The sequence below is a fragment of the Rattus norvegicus genome, chromosome 9, assembly GCF_036323735.1.
Source record: "Rattus norvegicus strain BN/NHsdMcwi chromosome 9, GRCr8, whole genome shotgun sequence".
In the NCBI taxonomy this organism is placed as follows: Eukaryota; Metazoa; Chordata; class Mammalia; order Rodentia; family Muridae; genus Rattus; species Rattus norvegicus.
This window is the reverse complement of record NC_086027.1, coordinates 63,803,309-63,819,730: the sequence shown is the minus strand read 5'-3', so window position 1 is coordinate 63,819,730 and position 16,422 is coordinate 63,803,309. Positions and strand designations below refer to the sequence as shown.

Here is a 16,422-nt window from a genome sequence, read left to right as displayed (position 1 = left end):
TTGCCATGATTTGGGCTGGAGAAGCCAAAGATGCTTCCCAGAAGACTACACGGAGGGGAGCCTTAGGTTCGGGTACTTAGTGATGTTCCTGGCTTTGTGGGTAGCAGGGCTTCTTCCTGTCATTGCAGGTAGACTGATCCAGGCTACAGATTTGAGAGTGGTCAGGACACCAGGGTGGCATAGCAGTTTGCAAATGTCCCTAGTCCTCCATCTGTGGAGACATTGAGAGCTGAACTCTTAAATCTCCCTTCCACAAAGTGCTCATGGAGATCAAAGAGAAATCCACAGACAAGAAGGACAAGGCTCAAGAGAAACTCACAGTAAGCTTTGGGAAGGGATGCTTGTGTAAAAATTGGCTTGCTGCTACTTTGAAAGAGTTCAGATTACAATAGATTTCAGACAAGCTCAGTTTGGAGTTTTCCAGAACCATGAGTGACTTAATTTGACGAGGTCAGTCTACGTTGTCCAGTGGTGGTGCTTGTATCTCACACCCTCCCCAGGTGTCAAGATTGATTCGGTCCTAAGGGGTGGGTTTTGTGTCTGCATGCTGATCTTGTATTTAGTGCAACTCAAGTTGCCTTATTCATCTTCTCGCTTCTGAGGCTGACACAATTATAACTGCTAGAGTGGCCGCCATGAGGAAAGCATGCCACGGTGATAGGTCATTTTAGGGCATACATTTTTTTATAAGGGAGGAATTTAAAATGTATTATCCCTTATGATAAGGGAGAGGTATATTAGTTATTAACAAAAGTCACATTCTGTTTTATGTCTCTGAACGAAGACGTTTTACTGAGTGTTCTATAACTCTTAACGTCATCTTTAAGGTCTCCCCCACCCCTGCCACAAAGATCTCTGAAATGGCTCGCATTGATTAACACGATCAAATCACCATATTTGAAATGTGATTTAATATGCTGTAATGTACAGTCGGAGAAAGAATGTCAGCAAAACAGGAAATAAAGCCTCTAAACAAAATTGTAAAACAGGAACTTAGAGAATTATTTATCATTGTTCTTTTTGTTTCAGTAAGTGTATGATGATTTAAACATTCTGTAATACTGTTGTTGTCTTGGGTCCACTGTGTTCTTCCTTAAGTAGGTTTTTAAAAGTTATGTTGGTTTATGTGTGCATGCACCCGTGTGCTGCGGTGTGTACATGAGGTCAGAGGACAGCTCAGGACAGCTCTCTCCTTCCAGAAAGTGGGCTCCAGGGTCTGAACTCCGAGCAGCAGGCTTCTTGGCGAGTGTCTTTATCTGCGGGGCCATCTCGAGGTCCCAGTTCTCTTTAAAAGTTCTCTCCCCAATGCTCTTTAATTAACTTAGTTAAGGTTTAGATTAGATCTCCAGCCATTTGAAACTAGACAGAGTTTAAAAAAAAAAAGATTCAAGTGGTTGGCAGCAGACCCTGATGAAAATATGGCACTTGGCAAAGCGTGTCCGCCTTGTTTTGTTTTCCTTTTCTCTTTATGGATGGGACATATTTTTGAAATGTTATGATTTCAATCCAGGGCCCAAGTGTCAAGCCTGACAAACAGAGCTTACATATGCAGAGGTTCTTTGTGTGTGGGGTGGGGTGGGAGTGCTCTGGAGCTGAGGGACTTAACCTCGATTTCACCTGGAAACATTTGTGCCTTGGGGCAGGAACTCTGGACTATGTATAAAGAGAGAAGGAAAGTAGCCAAGACGCTGAGCCAAACTTGCATCCAGGAACAGAGCAGGCGTTAAAGCATTGAGAACAGTGTCCATAGTTTCTACCGCATCCCTGTAGGCCGTACTTGGGGAACCTGTCACAGGGGCCAGAAAGCACCTTCCCGAGGTGTCCTGAATTATGGCAATTGTCTTCCCACGGGGTCTCCACCTTCAGTGTCTTCTCAAGCGCACACACTGTGGCCGGGGCTTGCGAAACCTCCATGCCTCTCTCTTCTCAAGGCCTGAGTTCCTGTGGGTCCACAGATTAGGTTAAAGCGTCTGCGGTGCCTCAGTACCTCCCAGCGAGCCACTTGCTCTTCTCCCCATCAGAAGAGAGGTCTATCCTTAGTGCGTCTCTCCTAGACCACCCTACAGCCCGGCTCTCCATCTTTCTGATGACACATTGTCACAAAAGTCTCCTTTCCTCTATTTTGTTTTCTGACTTTGTGTTTTCAGTTTTAGCTTTTAGAGTAGTTATGTCGGGTTTGGCGGTAGTGGTGCATGCCTTTAATTCCAGCATTCGGGAGGCAGAGGCAGGCAGATCTCTGTGAGTTTTTGAGGCCAGTCTGGTCTACAGAACTAGTTCTAGGACAGCCAAGGCTACACAAAGAAGCCTTGTCTATCCCCACCCCTACAAAAAGATTAGAACTACCAGAAATAAAATCCGTACGTCTGCATACAGCTACTATGTCGAGTGACTATCCACACCTCATAGACTGTATCCTGCATTTAGTCGTGCTTTGCAGGCTACTGGGTATTTAGTATTTGGGCATAGTGGCTCACACCCATAATCCTAGTGCAAGAGTTCTATTGGGAGCTGTGGGCCAGCCTGGCTTACATAGTAAGTTCTAGACCAGCCTGAGTTATACGTAGCAAGACCTTTTCCAAAAAACCAAATAAACACCCCCAAGCAAAAACAGAAGTAAAAACAAGGTGGGAGTATGTGGAAACTGAGGCTGAACTGGTCTTATGTTATCACAGCTATTACATCATCATGCCTTGTCTGCATGGCATGAGAGAGAAGGCTCTGACTGGGCAGGATTAGGAGAATGTGAATCTCTCAACTCAGTTCTCACCAGCAGGCAAACTGACCCCTCACAGATCCAAACATGGAAGTCGTTTTCCTTTGTAACCAAGGTATCACCAAAGAAGGCCTAACTATACACGTGTTTGCTAACCTTCAGTAGTAAGATCAGTTTCCAATCCTTTCACGCAGGCATACATACACAGCGCATTTAAAAACCAGCCTGTGTTAAGTCTGTAAAAGAACGGGCCCTCTTAGACCATTTTCGTGTGTGTGTACAGTGCTCTTTGCTCATAGTCCTCCGTGCACCGTGACACAGCCGGGCCGAGGAGAGATGATGTATTATCTCAGTAAGTTTCTGCTGTTTGGCTTTGGGACTTAGGTCCCATACACAGGAGGTGTGTGATGTTCTTGAGGCTTTCCAGTGCAACTGAGATGGATTCCGGCTGTTGGATTGCTGCCCTCTCCTAGCAGGAGCAGCCCTTCTACCTCAGAGGTGCTCTACAGAGGTGTTATTTTACCTAATAATAATAATTATGTATCATAATAATATATAGTTATATTATATTATATGTTCTATGAAATATATTAATAATATATAATATATATAAATATGTATAGTAAAATTCTTATATATGTGTGTGTATGTATACATACATGTGTGTGGAAATCACAGGACAGCTTTGGGAGTCTTTCAGTCGTGGATTCCAGGGATCAGACTCAAATTCAGGCTTCCGGCTTGCCTGGCAAGCCTTTTCACCCGCTCTGCCATCTCACTAGCTCTTACTCTATAATCTTAAAGGAAATCTCCCATGATCTTCATCCATCTAGTTTGTAAGACGGACACGAGGAAACTCGCCTGGTAAAGATGTTTGAGCTTTTCCCCTTCAAATCAGAAGGGACCGTTGATTTCACGGCAGGGACACCAGGCATCTGGCCTTGCATGGTGTTGGAAACTTACACACAGTTTGTTGAGTGTGTCCTGTGAAGTGGCTTCTTGTCTTATAGCTGAGAGACTCTGCTTAGGAGAACCCCAGTCAACTAGCTCTGCAGCAACTAGCTCCCAGTCTCCCTACTGTGGTAAAGGAGCAATTATTGGTCAGGAAAATCAGTATTGCCTCAGGTTTCAGTTTAACTGATCGCGGTTTCATCATTTCTCTTTGCCTAGCCTCTCCTTTCACGTCTTTCAGGAGCTGGGAGCAGAGTTAACCTGGACTCCCCTGCTTCTCATCCAAGGTCTGCTTCGATAGAACAGCGCTTGCAGCTAACCACAGGAAGGCCACCTGAGTTCAGCAGAAGTCTGATCAGTGGCTTCCATAGAACACATGAACTTTTGTTGTTGTTATATCGATTAGACGCCCATGCATGCTAGGTAAATAATCTACTTACTAAGGAGATGTGTCCCCAGTCCCAAGCGTGTCAGTTTGTTTGTCTTTCTGTCAGCTGCTCTGACTGAACCTGGAATGAAACACCTTCTCCAGCCCTGGACTTTGTTCCTAGCTGGATGGCAGGATTGAGAGGATTGAATTGTGATTTTCATTTCTGTGTTGATGTGTGGTGCACGTATGTGCTCATGTTTGTACTGTAGGCCTGTGGAAGAGAGGTCGATGTCCTGTGATTTCTTCTGTCACCCTCCAGATTATTATTTTCATTTTGTTATGAAGCCCTGGCTGTCTTAGAACTCACTACGTAGACCAAGGTAGCCTTGAACTCACAGAGATCTGTCCCCTCTGCTCCCTGAGTGCTGGGATTAAAGGTGTGCCATCACACTGGCCTCCACCCTATATTTTGAGAAAGGGTCTCTCACTGGGCATGGTCCTCCTCCATTGAGCTAATGGCTCTCCCTGAATTGGTGCCTCACCTCCAGCACTGGGGTTCCCTGGGTTTACATGTGTGCTGGAGATCTGAACTCAGATCCTCATGCTTGTGTGGCACTGGCTTTACCAACTGAGTCATTCCTTTGCCCTCTAAATTGTGTTTTCAAATGATGAAATGATGCTCTCAAACCTAGGATTTACCCATATAGTCTGTTCGTAGTTCCTGAAACAGTGAGCCCTCACAGCTCAGTAGAAAAGTGGAGTTTATAAACAATGCCGTTTGATCCTTTTCTTTGTTTTATTTTACCTTTTTTGGTGTGTACAGTGCGTGCGTGTGTGTGTTCGTGTGTGTGTGTGTGTGTGTGTGTGTGTGTGTGTGTGTGTGTGTGTGTGCTTGCTTCTGCTTCTCACTAAGAACTTTCTTAAAGCTGAAGTGGACCCTTTAATTCCCTTCCTTTAACTATACCACCTGTACATTGATAGGATAACAAATTACTATCTTGCGCCCCCTAGTGGAAATGTAACCCTACTTCATATTTGAGAAGAATGTCTCACAGGTCTTTTGAAAATGAAGTTTCCTTCCTTCCTTCCTTCCTTCCTTCCTTCCTTCCTTCCTTCCTCCCTCCCTCCCTCCCTCCCTCCCTTCTTTCTTCCTTCCTTCCTTCTGTCCGTCCGTCCGTCCGTCCGTCCTTTTTCTTTGTTTCCCAAGGCTGAGAATAAAAAAGAACAAGGCTACTGTTCTAGGATGAACGGGCTGTGAGAAGAGAAATCGCCTTTCTGCTGAGTATCCCCCCCCCCCCGCCCCGTGTTTGCTACAGAACTCACATGGAGCCCTCTGCTCTGCTCTGCTGTCTATACACCCAAGTGTCGTCAGCCTGGCGACCAGTCACCTCTAAATGTGGTCATCTGTCCTTCCAGGAAAGCTGGGAGTGGATGGAAGTGGGGGACAAGTCCCATCTAAATCCCCTCCCCCACCCCAACACACACACACACACACACACACACACACACACACACGCTGGGAGACGTCACCTCTGAGTCACTCAGGGGACGGTGCCAGTATTTGTGGCATGTGCAAGCATTGCCCAGGTGTAGCTGCTAAGGTGCAAAGAAAATTCTAGTAATGGAAGTTGAAGTGACTTCTGCATCTCTGAAAATACTCCCTTTTCCCTGCTACTAGTTATTCATAATTTTGACTCTTGTTTTGAGTGTGTTCACCGAATCCTGCACAGCACAACCTTACGTTGCCTGTATTTGTGCCAAGGTATTTGGAGATTTTAAAAGAATGCAGGAGGTCTCCTTATGTGCAGGGTATGGATTCCTAGGACCCCAGGGAGGGGCTGAAACCATGGACTTACAACACACAGTGAATACGATGCTTCCTTTTAATCATGTATGTATGCACTTCCTTAGGATAACAGTTGATTTATAGATTAACAGTAATGATCAGTAATCAAAGTGTCAAGGGACACTTGAGCATAGCAACAGATGATCTGATAGCTGAGGTGGCCTCTGAGACTCATGGGCAGGCAGTGTCTGCACGTCCTAGGCAGGATAGAGGAAGATGGCACGACACTTTGTGGTGCTTTTTAGAATGGTGTATAATGTAAAAAGGAAATTGTTTATTCCTGGAATTTTCCATTGAATATTTTTGAACTGAAGTTGACTGAAACCCATGTGGAGCAGACTGTGGCTAGGGGAGAGCCGCTGAACTGTGCACACCAAGGCCTAAGATTCCGCCTGTGCAGGTGACGGTTCCCTCTTAAGGTTTGGCACTACGAACACAAAAACTGGGAATGTTATAACAGCAAATGGGTTGCAGACTGTAACGCTCCAATACGGGGAAAACGTTGTGATTAGAACAATCATGCAGGTAAATGTTTACCCGAGGTTGAATTTCCAATGAACAGAACTCCCTGAGTGTTTTCTGATTATGTTCTATTAGGGAGGGAGAGTGGGGAAGAGAAACAAAGAGAAAGACCCCTAATATATAAAAGAGCACTACTTACCCGAGGTCACTGCAAACACGCAGCCTTTACACAGTCAAAGCGTCTGTCCGTGAGGTTCTGCTCTGTGGTTGGTTGACACTTGGGCTCACAGGTGTGAGGATAGTGGGGGGACAGCTAGCCAGCATAATGGACTAGACATGTCTGTCTGGCACGGTCTCTGGAGAACAGGAATGTTTGCAGGGGGTGGCAGGCACCTGTAAGTGAATTAACATGTGTCTCTATGCACACATGTCCAAGCATAGATGCACACGTGCGTCCATGTGAGGTTGTGGGTGTGTGGATGCGTTTATGTGAGGGCAGCAATGGAGGACATACAAAGACTCGGCTTCCCCCTGTGGAAGCCAGGAAGTCTGCGTCACACCATGTGGTATGAAGCAGCTCTGAGCAGAGCTAAGCCCAGGGCCTTTGGGAAGCTCAACACACCTCCATGTGCTTAGAAACTGCTCTGGCACCCTTCCCTGGCAGCTGTGTCAGGGAGCCTCTCTTTGGGAACATTCCAGCCATTGCTTGGAAGGCTCGCCTGGCCTGAGGAGCTTGAGGACTTAATGAATCCTACAGTGTCTACATTCCTTGTGCTCATGAGTGAGAGGCCCTTGTGAATCTCCGTGTTCTTGTTCAGTGACTGACCATTGGTGTGGTAATGCCAATGCTGGCCTCACATCTCAGACTCTGAGTCTGTCAGCTGTCCTGCGACCTCTGTTGATTTAACAGTACGATCTGCCATGCTCTGCCCCTACATGTCACCTTATGACTGTGGGGTTATTTTTTTTTCCTTCATCAAAGGTTCATTTAGGCAGAAACTCACCCAACAGCATTTTGCTAAGAGCTCAGCAGACAGAGTGTGAAAAGACTGGTGTGATTCTGCTAGGGACTTGCTTAGCAGGAAGAAAGCAGGCATGGGGAGAATGTCTTTGTAGAGCCACTTGAGGCTAGCGTTTGCTTCTAGCTCCAAAGGGTTAGGAGTTGACTTATTAGAATCCAGACCCACAGTCCCCCTTCTCCAGATGAACTTCACCAGAATCCTCAGGAAAGAGGTGTAGGGATCTTATTTTAATATGCATCTCGGATGATTCTTACGCTGAACCAAACTTGGGGCACTGCCATCATCCAGCTGTCCGTCAGGACTAAAACATTTACAAAAGTTGTAAGCAAATACATATATGTAGTTGCCAAGATCTGAAGTTTATGGGGGAGAAAAAGACTGAATAGTCCATATTGACACCACTAGCCATTTTTTTAATGAAGACTTTTTTTGTGTGTAGAGTTGAATGGTCACATAAATTTTTCTCACTATGCTGTTTGGCCCTATGAATAATCCTATGAGGGTGTGTGGCCAATGATGACCAGGCTTAGTCTCAGATTCCATGAGGGAAATGGTCTCTGTGGGCAGCTTGGAAAGGGTGGAGTTGGCTGTGAAGATCTTTCACCACGTGGGGCAACTCCAGCGTCATCCCCTGAACCCAGCACGTTCCCACAGCCATCCCAGTGATGGTTTCTGGCAGGTTCTCTGCACATCCACCCCGTGTACATCTCTCCAGGATGGACTGCCCTTTGTGCTCCATCTGTGAACCCACACTCGGTCATTGAGGTGCTTTCCTCCAGGCTCTTTGGATGCCCTGGCCCTACCGCCCTCTTACCCCACAGAGCTCACTGCCCTTGTGGCTGGGTCACACTTCACAGCTCCTTCTATGTAATGGGTTCCTCTCTGCTCTCCCCACCCCCATCCTCTAACTAGCCCTTGTTATATCTTATTTTAAACTAGTAGTTATGTAATCATCGGAAAACAGCCAGTGCCCACTGGCTAAAGCATTTGGGAACAATTGCAAGGTGTTTGAAGATTGACCTATAAGTGTTTGTTTAGGTCATAATGTCCTCCATAAAGACCTTGTCTTAGATGGGAGGGCAATCTATATCCCTCCCAACGATGTACTTGTGCTTGGAAGAGGGTGGCCTTCCCTGAGTACAGAACCAGTCTTCTGTCAGGGTACAGGAGCATCTGTGGTCCTCTGCTAGAACCTCTCAAAGGCTCTCGATGGCACAGCCTTCAGTCACTTCAGCATTTGAATTGGCAGTGACAAGGTTTAGTTCTTAATAGGGTCTGAATACAGAGACCTTGTGTTTGGTCATATTTTTGTCAGGGTCTTTAAGGTCTATCTCAGACACTTTGTGAGTATAGGCTGGACTCTTATTTTTGCCTGCTTGTTGGTGATTCTTGGATAGACTTAGAGGGAACAAATATCCTTCTTGCTATTTGCATGTGAATGCAGGTATATATTTTAATAATGGTCCTAATTCTCAATTTCTTGGTTTTGCAGCCACCTCTGGTCCAGGCAATCTTCAGTGGCGACCCAGAGGAGATTCGCCTGCTCATCCATAAGACTGAAGATGTGAACGCACTGGTGAGAGGCTGTGGTTGTTGTGGTTGTTGTATAGGTCCTCTTGGGCAAGCAAGGCCTCTTGACATTTTCTGTACTGTAGACCCCTATAGAAAATTGTGAGAGCTCTGGGCTGCCTTTTAGACTATTGTTTCAAAAACCCATAGAGTGAAACTCTAGGGTTAGACTAAATCTATTCTATTGAATATAGTTGTAAAAAGTTTTAAAGATCGAGGGGCTGAAGATGTCACTCCAGGGGAGAGTGCTTGCCTACCACACACAAGGCCTGTGTTAGACCCACAACACTGCAAAACAGAGGAAAAAAAACAATCAAATTTAGGATACAGTAATATGTATGCTTAAAAAAATTGACCTTACTCTAATCAACTCACAAATTAAAACATCACACAGTAGTTCAAGGAACCAGGTAAGCATTTTTCCTGCCCCAAACTCTATCCTTGTGAATGTTTATACAATTACAATGACCATTCTGCCGTGGAGTGTCACTTAGGGTCTTATGCTTTCCCTGTCAATCACACACACTCATCATAGTAAAAGCAAAAACTACGAGTGGAAACTAGAAGGGAAAAGCCCACTTTATATCCTGTCTGTGTACTCGTTAAGATACAGCAACAGACCTGGCAGTGAGCACAATATAGAGTGCCCAGTATTGCATTCTGAGTGACCTGCCACCACCTCTTGCACGGCTGTGATATCTCCTGGTGACAGTGTCAGATGACTGCCATTACTCCTGCATGTGCTGCGTGTATCCACAAAGAAAGGCTGCCGGCCCCTATTAAGGAGGCCGTGATGGTGAAGCTGTACCATTTTGTTTTTCTGACGTAATGTATCTACCCTGGCTCTCTAGTGAAGTTTGGCAGCCTGTGCCTGTGGACCACCAGCTATGGGAGCTTTTTGCTTTTTTTCAGTGACTGAGGAAAGATGAGGAGAGTAACATTTTTTGACATGAGCGATCGATAGGAAGTTGACACCATTGTCCACAGGCAGTTTTGTTGAAGTGTGGCCGTCCATCTTGCAGACATTGTCTCTGCTGGTCTCACACTGACTTGCTGAGCCCAGGGGATGGACAGAGTCAGACCCACCCACACCCTGCCCTTTGTAGGAAAACTCTGCTGGTTCTTGCTCTAGGGAGTCTATGACCCTGGGATGAACCACTGAACTCAGCAACTGTTACTCCCACCCTCTTTGAAGTTGTTTAAACCTCATGTGGACTTGAGCATTTTGTATACTTTCCTGAGAAAAGGGTCAAGGTATTTCACTGATTTCCTAAAAGGACCTATGGTGCATCCATCAAAAGATCTACACGTATTCTGTATCTGGAAAATTTCCAAACAGACCAGTCACCTGCACCAAAGGGGACAAGTGCTGGTCAAGAAGTGACCCTTTTGATAGCTTCTTGGACTTAGGCAGAACAAGCGATTAGGTACAAGGCATGCTGCTAATTTACTTAACACAATCTGATTATCAAAGTCCTCAGGTCCCTTAGGGAGAAGAGTCCTCTTTACAGTTCAGTGTTCAGCAGAAGAGACAAGGAGAGCCAAGTCCGTCTTCAGTGTAAGCAGATCTTTGCCCTGGGGTGATAACCCAATTCTGTGAAGATATCTCTCTCTGGTCTGCTGCTGGGTGGCTCCCTTCCAAGACAGGTCCTTAGCGCAGCCTTTGTTCTGAGGCTGTCCAGATTGGTGTGGCTTTTCCGAAAAGCCTTTTGGCAGCTTCTCCTCGGCTGGCAGTAAGAACAACGGGGCAATGTTTTGAGATGTATTTTTGCAAGGTAAACCAGGATGAAGTCAGGGACAGAGGATTTGCAGAGGCAGCTGGGCACTGGTCCAGGACCTATGGGGTGTGACCCGAAGGCTATGAAGCAAGTTCACTGTCAAGAGCTTTGACATCACAGGAATTCGCCCAGACTATTTGGTGGCTGTGGGCCAAGCCCTGGCAAGCCTAAGGGCAGATTACTACCTTTTCCTAATACTCACAAACAGAACTTTTAATCATCCACATCTTGGGAAATTGTACTGACCTTTGAATAGCCTTTGTTTCTTTCTGGAAAAGTAACAACTTGTTGTTGATTGGTACAAATTACTTGAATTGTGAATGGCTATGTCACTGAGTTAGAGAGGCTTAGCTCTGTAACACATAGATGACTAACGAATGTTTGAAATCTGGAGCTTAGTTCTCTCAGCAACACTTGAGAAGAGTGTCCCCTTTTTATGTGGGATCTGAGGTATGAATGTGAGGTTTTGTAGGGTCACTGTAAGGGTCAGCTATAGTCTGGCTAAAGAAAGAACAATAAACTCAGAGAGAAAGCATGGGAAGGATTTCCTGGGTCAGTGGGGAAGTGTGAATATCACTCTGTTCATTCTTCATTTAGGTGACCTATCATAGCCACACCTAACCCGGGGGGAGGAGTTATCACTGTGCTGTCGCACCTCTGAAAAGTCAGCACAATCAACTTTGGTCTTACAGCTTCCACTAAGCTGTGTTTGAGACGTCCTTTTCACAGTTCAGTTATTTACTGAGTCATAACTCCATGCTAAACATTAGGGACACAACAGTGGCAGGCCGTGGGCTCTATCATGGAGCTCACAAAGTGAAGTCAAGAAATGAGAAATCCTTCTGCGATGCACCCTGAAAGGAAAAATCCAGGACATGCTGGAGGCCAGTCTGCAGGGTCTGAGCTGGGATAAGCACAAGAGGCTAAGGGAGGATAAGGACAGAGTCACCCTGTATCTGTGGGGGATATGGCAACGGGAAAGGGAGCGGAGGAGGAGGAGGACTTGAATAGTGGAGTTGCTCATGACTGAGTTCATCCGTGGAGAGACAGGACCCAAGGCGCTCTGGTGGACCTCTCACATTTTGGAGGCTCATCATTCATTTTGTACCACCCCCACAGCTCCCCGACTTCCCCTGTCATGTGTGTGAAGGAGATCTTGAATCCCACTCGCACAGGCCTGTAGGCTGTGATGAACCAACCTCTCACTGCCAGTGTAGGTCATTTGGAGCAAGGCTTCTTAATGGGTTTCCACTTGCAACACATTTTGTGCAAGAAAGTTTTATGTAACCCAGGGTTTAAAGGCATATAAAATAGGTTTGATAAAAATCATTTACTGGCAATAAATTTCTTTTAGAACAATTCTTTTTTGGTATACACGTACACAAATGTACCTTCATCTTTAATAGAAGTATCAATGAGATTTATGTATGTCTAAAACTTTTTTATTTTGAATTGTGTGTGTGTCTGTGTGTCTGTGTGGGTAGGTACATGTGCATGCAGGTGCCCGCAGAGGCCAGAGGCATTGGATTCTTCTGTAACTGCATCTACAGGTGTCTCTGAGTCCACCAAGATGGCTGCTAGGAATGAACTATGGACCCTCTGCAAGAGCAATGAATGCTTTAACCTCTAAGGCAGCTGTCTAGCCTCTTGATGGACTTTAGAATTTTTACATAAAGACTTGAATCTTGGTTGAATAGTTGATGCTGCAGGATAGAGTATCTCCCACGTCTTTTAGTTTTTATAATTGCCAATGCTGTGAATTCCTCTTTGTGTAGGTGCATAGAATAAAATGGCATGTGTATGTTTAGGACCTTTTCAAATAATTGTTGGAAGTGCCATTATAATCCAAATTGAATAATTTCTTTTATGAAAGTCAAACCACCAATTCAAGTAACAACTTTTTGTGTGGGATTGTGTGTGTGCACATGGGTTTGTGTGCAGGTGTGGATACCTGGCTTTTTTTCATGGGTCCTGGTGATTGGACTCAGGTCCTTATACTTACAGGGCAAGTAATATTTACCAGCTAAGCCATCTCCCACGAGGAAAGTGATACTGGTTGTCCTTCCTTCTCACCCTCTGCTTTCTTAGCTGACCCCAGGGATTCATTCTGTTGAGGATCGGGCCCTGGGTGTGTGCTTTACTCTTGGTGTATGCCCCATTGCCTTAATTCTTCTTTTCATACATTTTTGCCTTGATTTTCATTTCTTTTGATGAGCCATGAGTTCTTCTTTGATTAGTTGATCCCGGTAGAGAGAGCAATGCTGTTCAGATAGGCCTCTCTGTGCTTCTCCAGACTTGATTGCCTATCCCTACTATTCGTGGACCCTACACTTCATTTATATCGAATTGCCCAATTACATGCTTCTCTCCTCCTGGGTTGATGTCTCTAAATTCCAGTCCCATCTTCCCTTTGGTTCCTACTAATGTCTCCGTAAGTTATACTGATTCTTTTCTCCTTTCCGATGTCTTTATTACTGCCTCCACATCCAGAGAAGGGAGTGCTCTCAACTCCCACAGCCCTTTCTGTGTTCCTGAGCCCTTTAGTCTTCTTTCTGCGTCAGTTAATTGTGCCCGTGTCATCGGTTCACGTGTGCCGATGGCCTGCTTGTGCTTACACTCATTCTCACTGTTCAGCCACGCAGCAGCCCTTGCGACGCACTCAGAGAATCAGTTAGCCTCACTTATTTCTGATGTTGCGCCTCCTTGTTGTCGCCTGTTTTATTTCCCAAAGAGGGCAGATCACTGAACCAGAGGAAGCAGCTGGTCGAGCGAGTGTTCCCCAGGGTGAGGCTAGAAAGTGGCTGATCTGTTTGGAAGGCTGAGAGCATGTAGACTGAGTTGAGGAACCTGTGACATGTCAGGATGACCGCTCTGGATCCTTCTGTTGCCTCTATCATGAGTGGTGTATCAGAGTATAGAAATGTGGGATAGCTGTTGTATCCCAGCCCATGTAAACTGACCCAGACATTATAGAACCTTCCCCTGGAGTAACTAAACCAAGCTTAAGGTAGAGAACAGCATCTCCGTTTACAACCTCAAAGTTCCTATCCTCAGAGACTCCAAAATCAGACTTGGAACTCAGTAACTACATATTCTAGGATCCCTTTACAGCAACCTGACACCATGGTCTTGCTGTGCCACATGGTGACCAGGACAGAGACAAATTGGTGCCTGTCTATGTGATGAGGATGGTAAAGACAGTCTACGGCAGCGCTGTAGCCTTAGGATAGGACACCACTGCACACAGCTCAAGTGAACATTGTCACATTAAACTGGAACTACACTGTCATGATGCTAGGTGGTTGTAAGCTACAGTGAAAAGATTTCAGCTCCAAAGATAAGAAATACTATACAGGGGTAGTATTTCTAAGAGATAATGAGTGTCTTCGCAGCCGAGATCCTTGGAAGGCCATTAGAAGGAGTTCCCAAAGACAATGACTGCTGGTGGCTCAGATAGCCCCACCCCCTGCCTTGTGCGCTTGGCTAATGGTAGCAATCTATGGCACTGTTATTTCATCTTCTGTTAGTGTTAGAGATGCTGTTGGCTGGAGTCAGCATGTAAGCTGTAACTTCCTTCCCAGCCTGAAGTGGGTTTGGAGAGCCTTGTCTTCCAACTGTGAAGGCTGTACTTCAAAGATTTGGGACTCCTAAGTGATACCAAATTCGAGGCATTTATTTTCCATTAAAAAGAGTCACTAACAGAAACACATGCATACACACAGATGTATACATGTGTGTGCTCACTATTATAGCAAATAAAATTAGCAAATATTCTTCAATATCATTTAATGCTTAGTACATACTGATTAGTAGTCTCAAACAGTTGTGTTGTCCCCAAGTTCTTTATATTATTTTAAAGAAAAACAGTTTTGTCATTCATGTAATATTTATTATTTGCAGCAGAATTTGACCCAAGTACACCTGCATTTTGCTTTCCTTCTCCATTCTCTTTTCTTTCTTTCTTTCTTTCTTTCTTTCTTTCTTTCTTTCTTTCTTTCTTTCTTTCTTTCTTTCTTTCTTTCTTTGGAGCTGGGGACCGAACCCAGGGCCTTGCACTTGCTAGGCAAGCGCTCTACCACTGAGCTAAATCCCCAACCCTTCCTTCTCTGTTCTCTTATAGGAGGGGTTCATATGTGATCATAACAGATTACATCTTAAGTTGAAAGCAAAGAGCTTATAGCAAACAAAGGGGAAGAAGCCATTAATGCTACAACTTTTAGCTACAGAAAATAATTTAGGTGGTGGACAATTGTTAATCTCAGGATGCAAATGAGAGAAAAAAAGAAACCAATATTCTACAGGAATGGAGCTTTTTAAAGAACAAGACAAATGAGCAGCTTATAATTTATCTGGGTATCTGTTAGGGTAGATTACTAGTTCTTTAAAAAGTAGAGTGCATTTTAAATTCCACTCATGAGCAGCATGGAGAGATGGCTCAGCAGTGAAGAGCACTGGCTGCTCTTCCAGGGGACCCAGGTTCTATTCCCAGCACCCACATGGCAGCTCACAACTGTCTAACTCCATTCCCAGGAGCATCTGATGCTCTCTTCTGGTTTTTCCCGGTACCAGGGGAATGCATGGTGCTCAGCCACATATGCAGACAAAATACTTAACCACATAAAATAATAAACTAAAAAATAAAATCCACTTTATGAGGGCTAAATAATTTAGTCTCTACCCAAGGAATTTAGAATGATCACTTTGCCACATTCTTTAAAGTTTCCTCAGCTCGGCTTTCCCCATGTTGACTTCCTCCAGACATTGGGAAATAGATTCTATAGTCTCTGTAGTCTGATTTCCTATACTTCTGGATTTTTTCATTTCTAGATACATTGTAGTTCAGCAAATGACTTGATTTAGGACTGAAGCATGATGCTGTGCTAATAGCATCTTGGATACCCTACAAATTAGATTAAATGAGAAGCTGCAGGAATAAAGAAGCAGCGGGCAGGGACGGAAACCTCAGCTCCATCCTTGATGTAGGCATCTTCAGTGAGGGTGGTGAGTGCTTAGCCATTTTCAGTGCTGTGCAGTGGCAGGGGTGTAGGACGGCCACAGTGCAGCGTTGGGGGTGTAGGACGGCCAGACCCCTGCCGGATTTTAAGAGAAAATACAAGAAATTTCTAACATACTAAATGTTGGTTCCAACATTGTTCGTGCCAGAGAAGACACTGCTTGTGTTAGCCAAACCCAGCCTGAGGCTGTTTGCTCACTGGGTGACAGCAGCTGATAGGTAGGTATTGGGGCTCCTCTGGTCACTGTGTATGCAGCGTAGTTGCTGTGCCCTTCATGCTGAATACTGATGACCTGGGGACAGCGATGTCTGTGTTCAAGTGTTAACAGTATTTACAATGGAACAACCTCCCTATCTGCCCCCACAAAAGCTGTCGTATTGACTGTTTTACGCTTATAAATTGCAAAACAAATAAGTCTCTATCAACACACATGCACAAGCCAGCAAGCCAGGATCCGCAATTGTTCTTTTTCAGTACAAAGTATTAGCTTTTAATTCTCTGACTGTGTGAATAAGTTGTGTAATAAGTAGGTTGTATCTCAGGGCACACTTGAGACCCATGGTGACTTGCACAAGGATGCTTCCCCTGGGCCTGAGTGGTGGACTGTTCTCTCCTTTCGTCACAATGTCCCCTATTTTCAGGGTGAACCCCATTTTCAGATTGAAGACTAATTGGGTATGGGTGAGAGTCTAGATA

General features: G+C 45.0%; 1 protein-coding gene across 4 annotated transcripts in view; it reads left to right on the top strand.

Moving 5' to 3' along the window:
• Positions 1 to 16,422, top strand: part of Ankrd44 (ankyrin repeat domain 44) — a 300,807-nt gene that overhangs the window by 102,269 nt on the left and 182,116 nt on the right. For all 4 annotated transcript variants that reach the window (NM_001191807.4, XM_017596351.3, XM_039083293.2 and 1 more), the window contains 1 exon segment: positions 8,857 to 8,940. In NM_001191807.4, the coding sequence (NP_001178736.3) occupies positions 8,857 to 8,940 (84 nt within the window).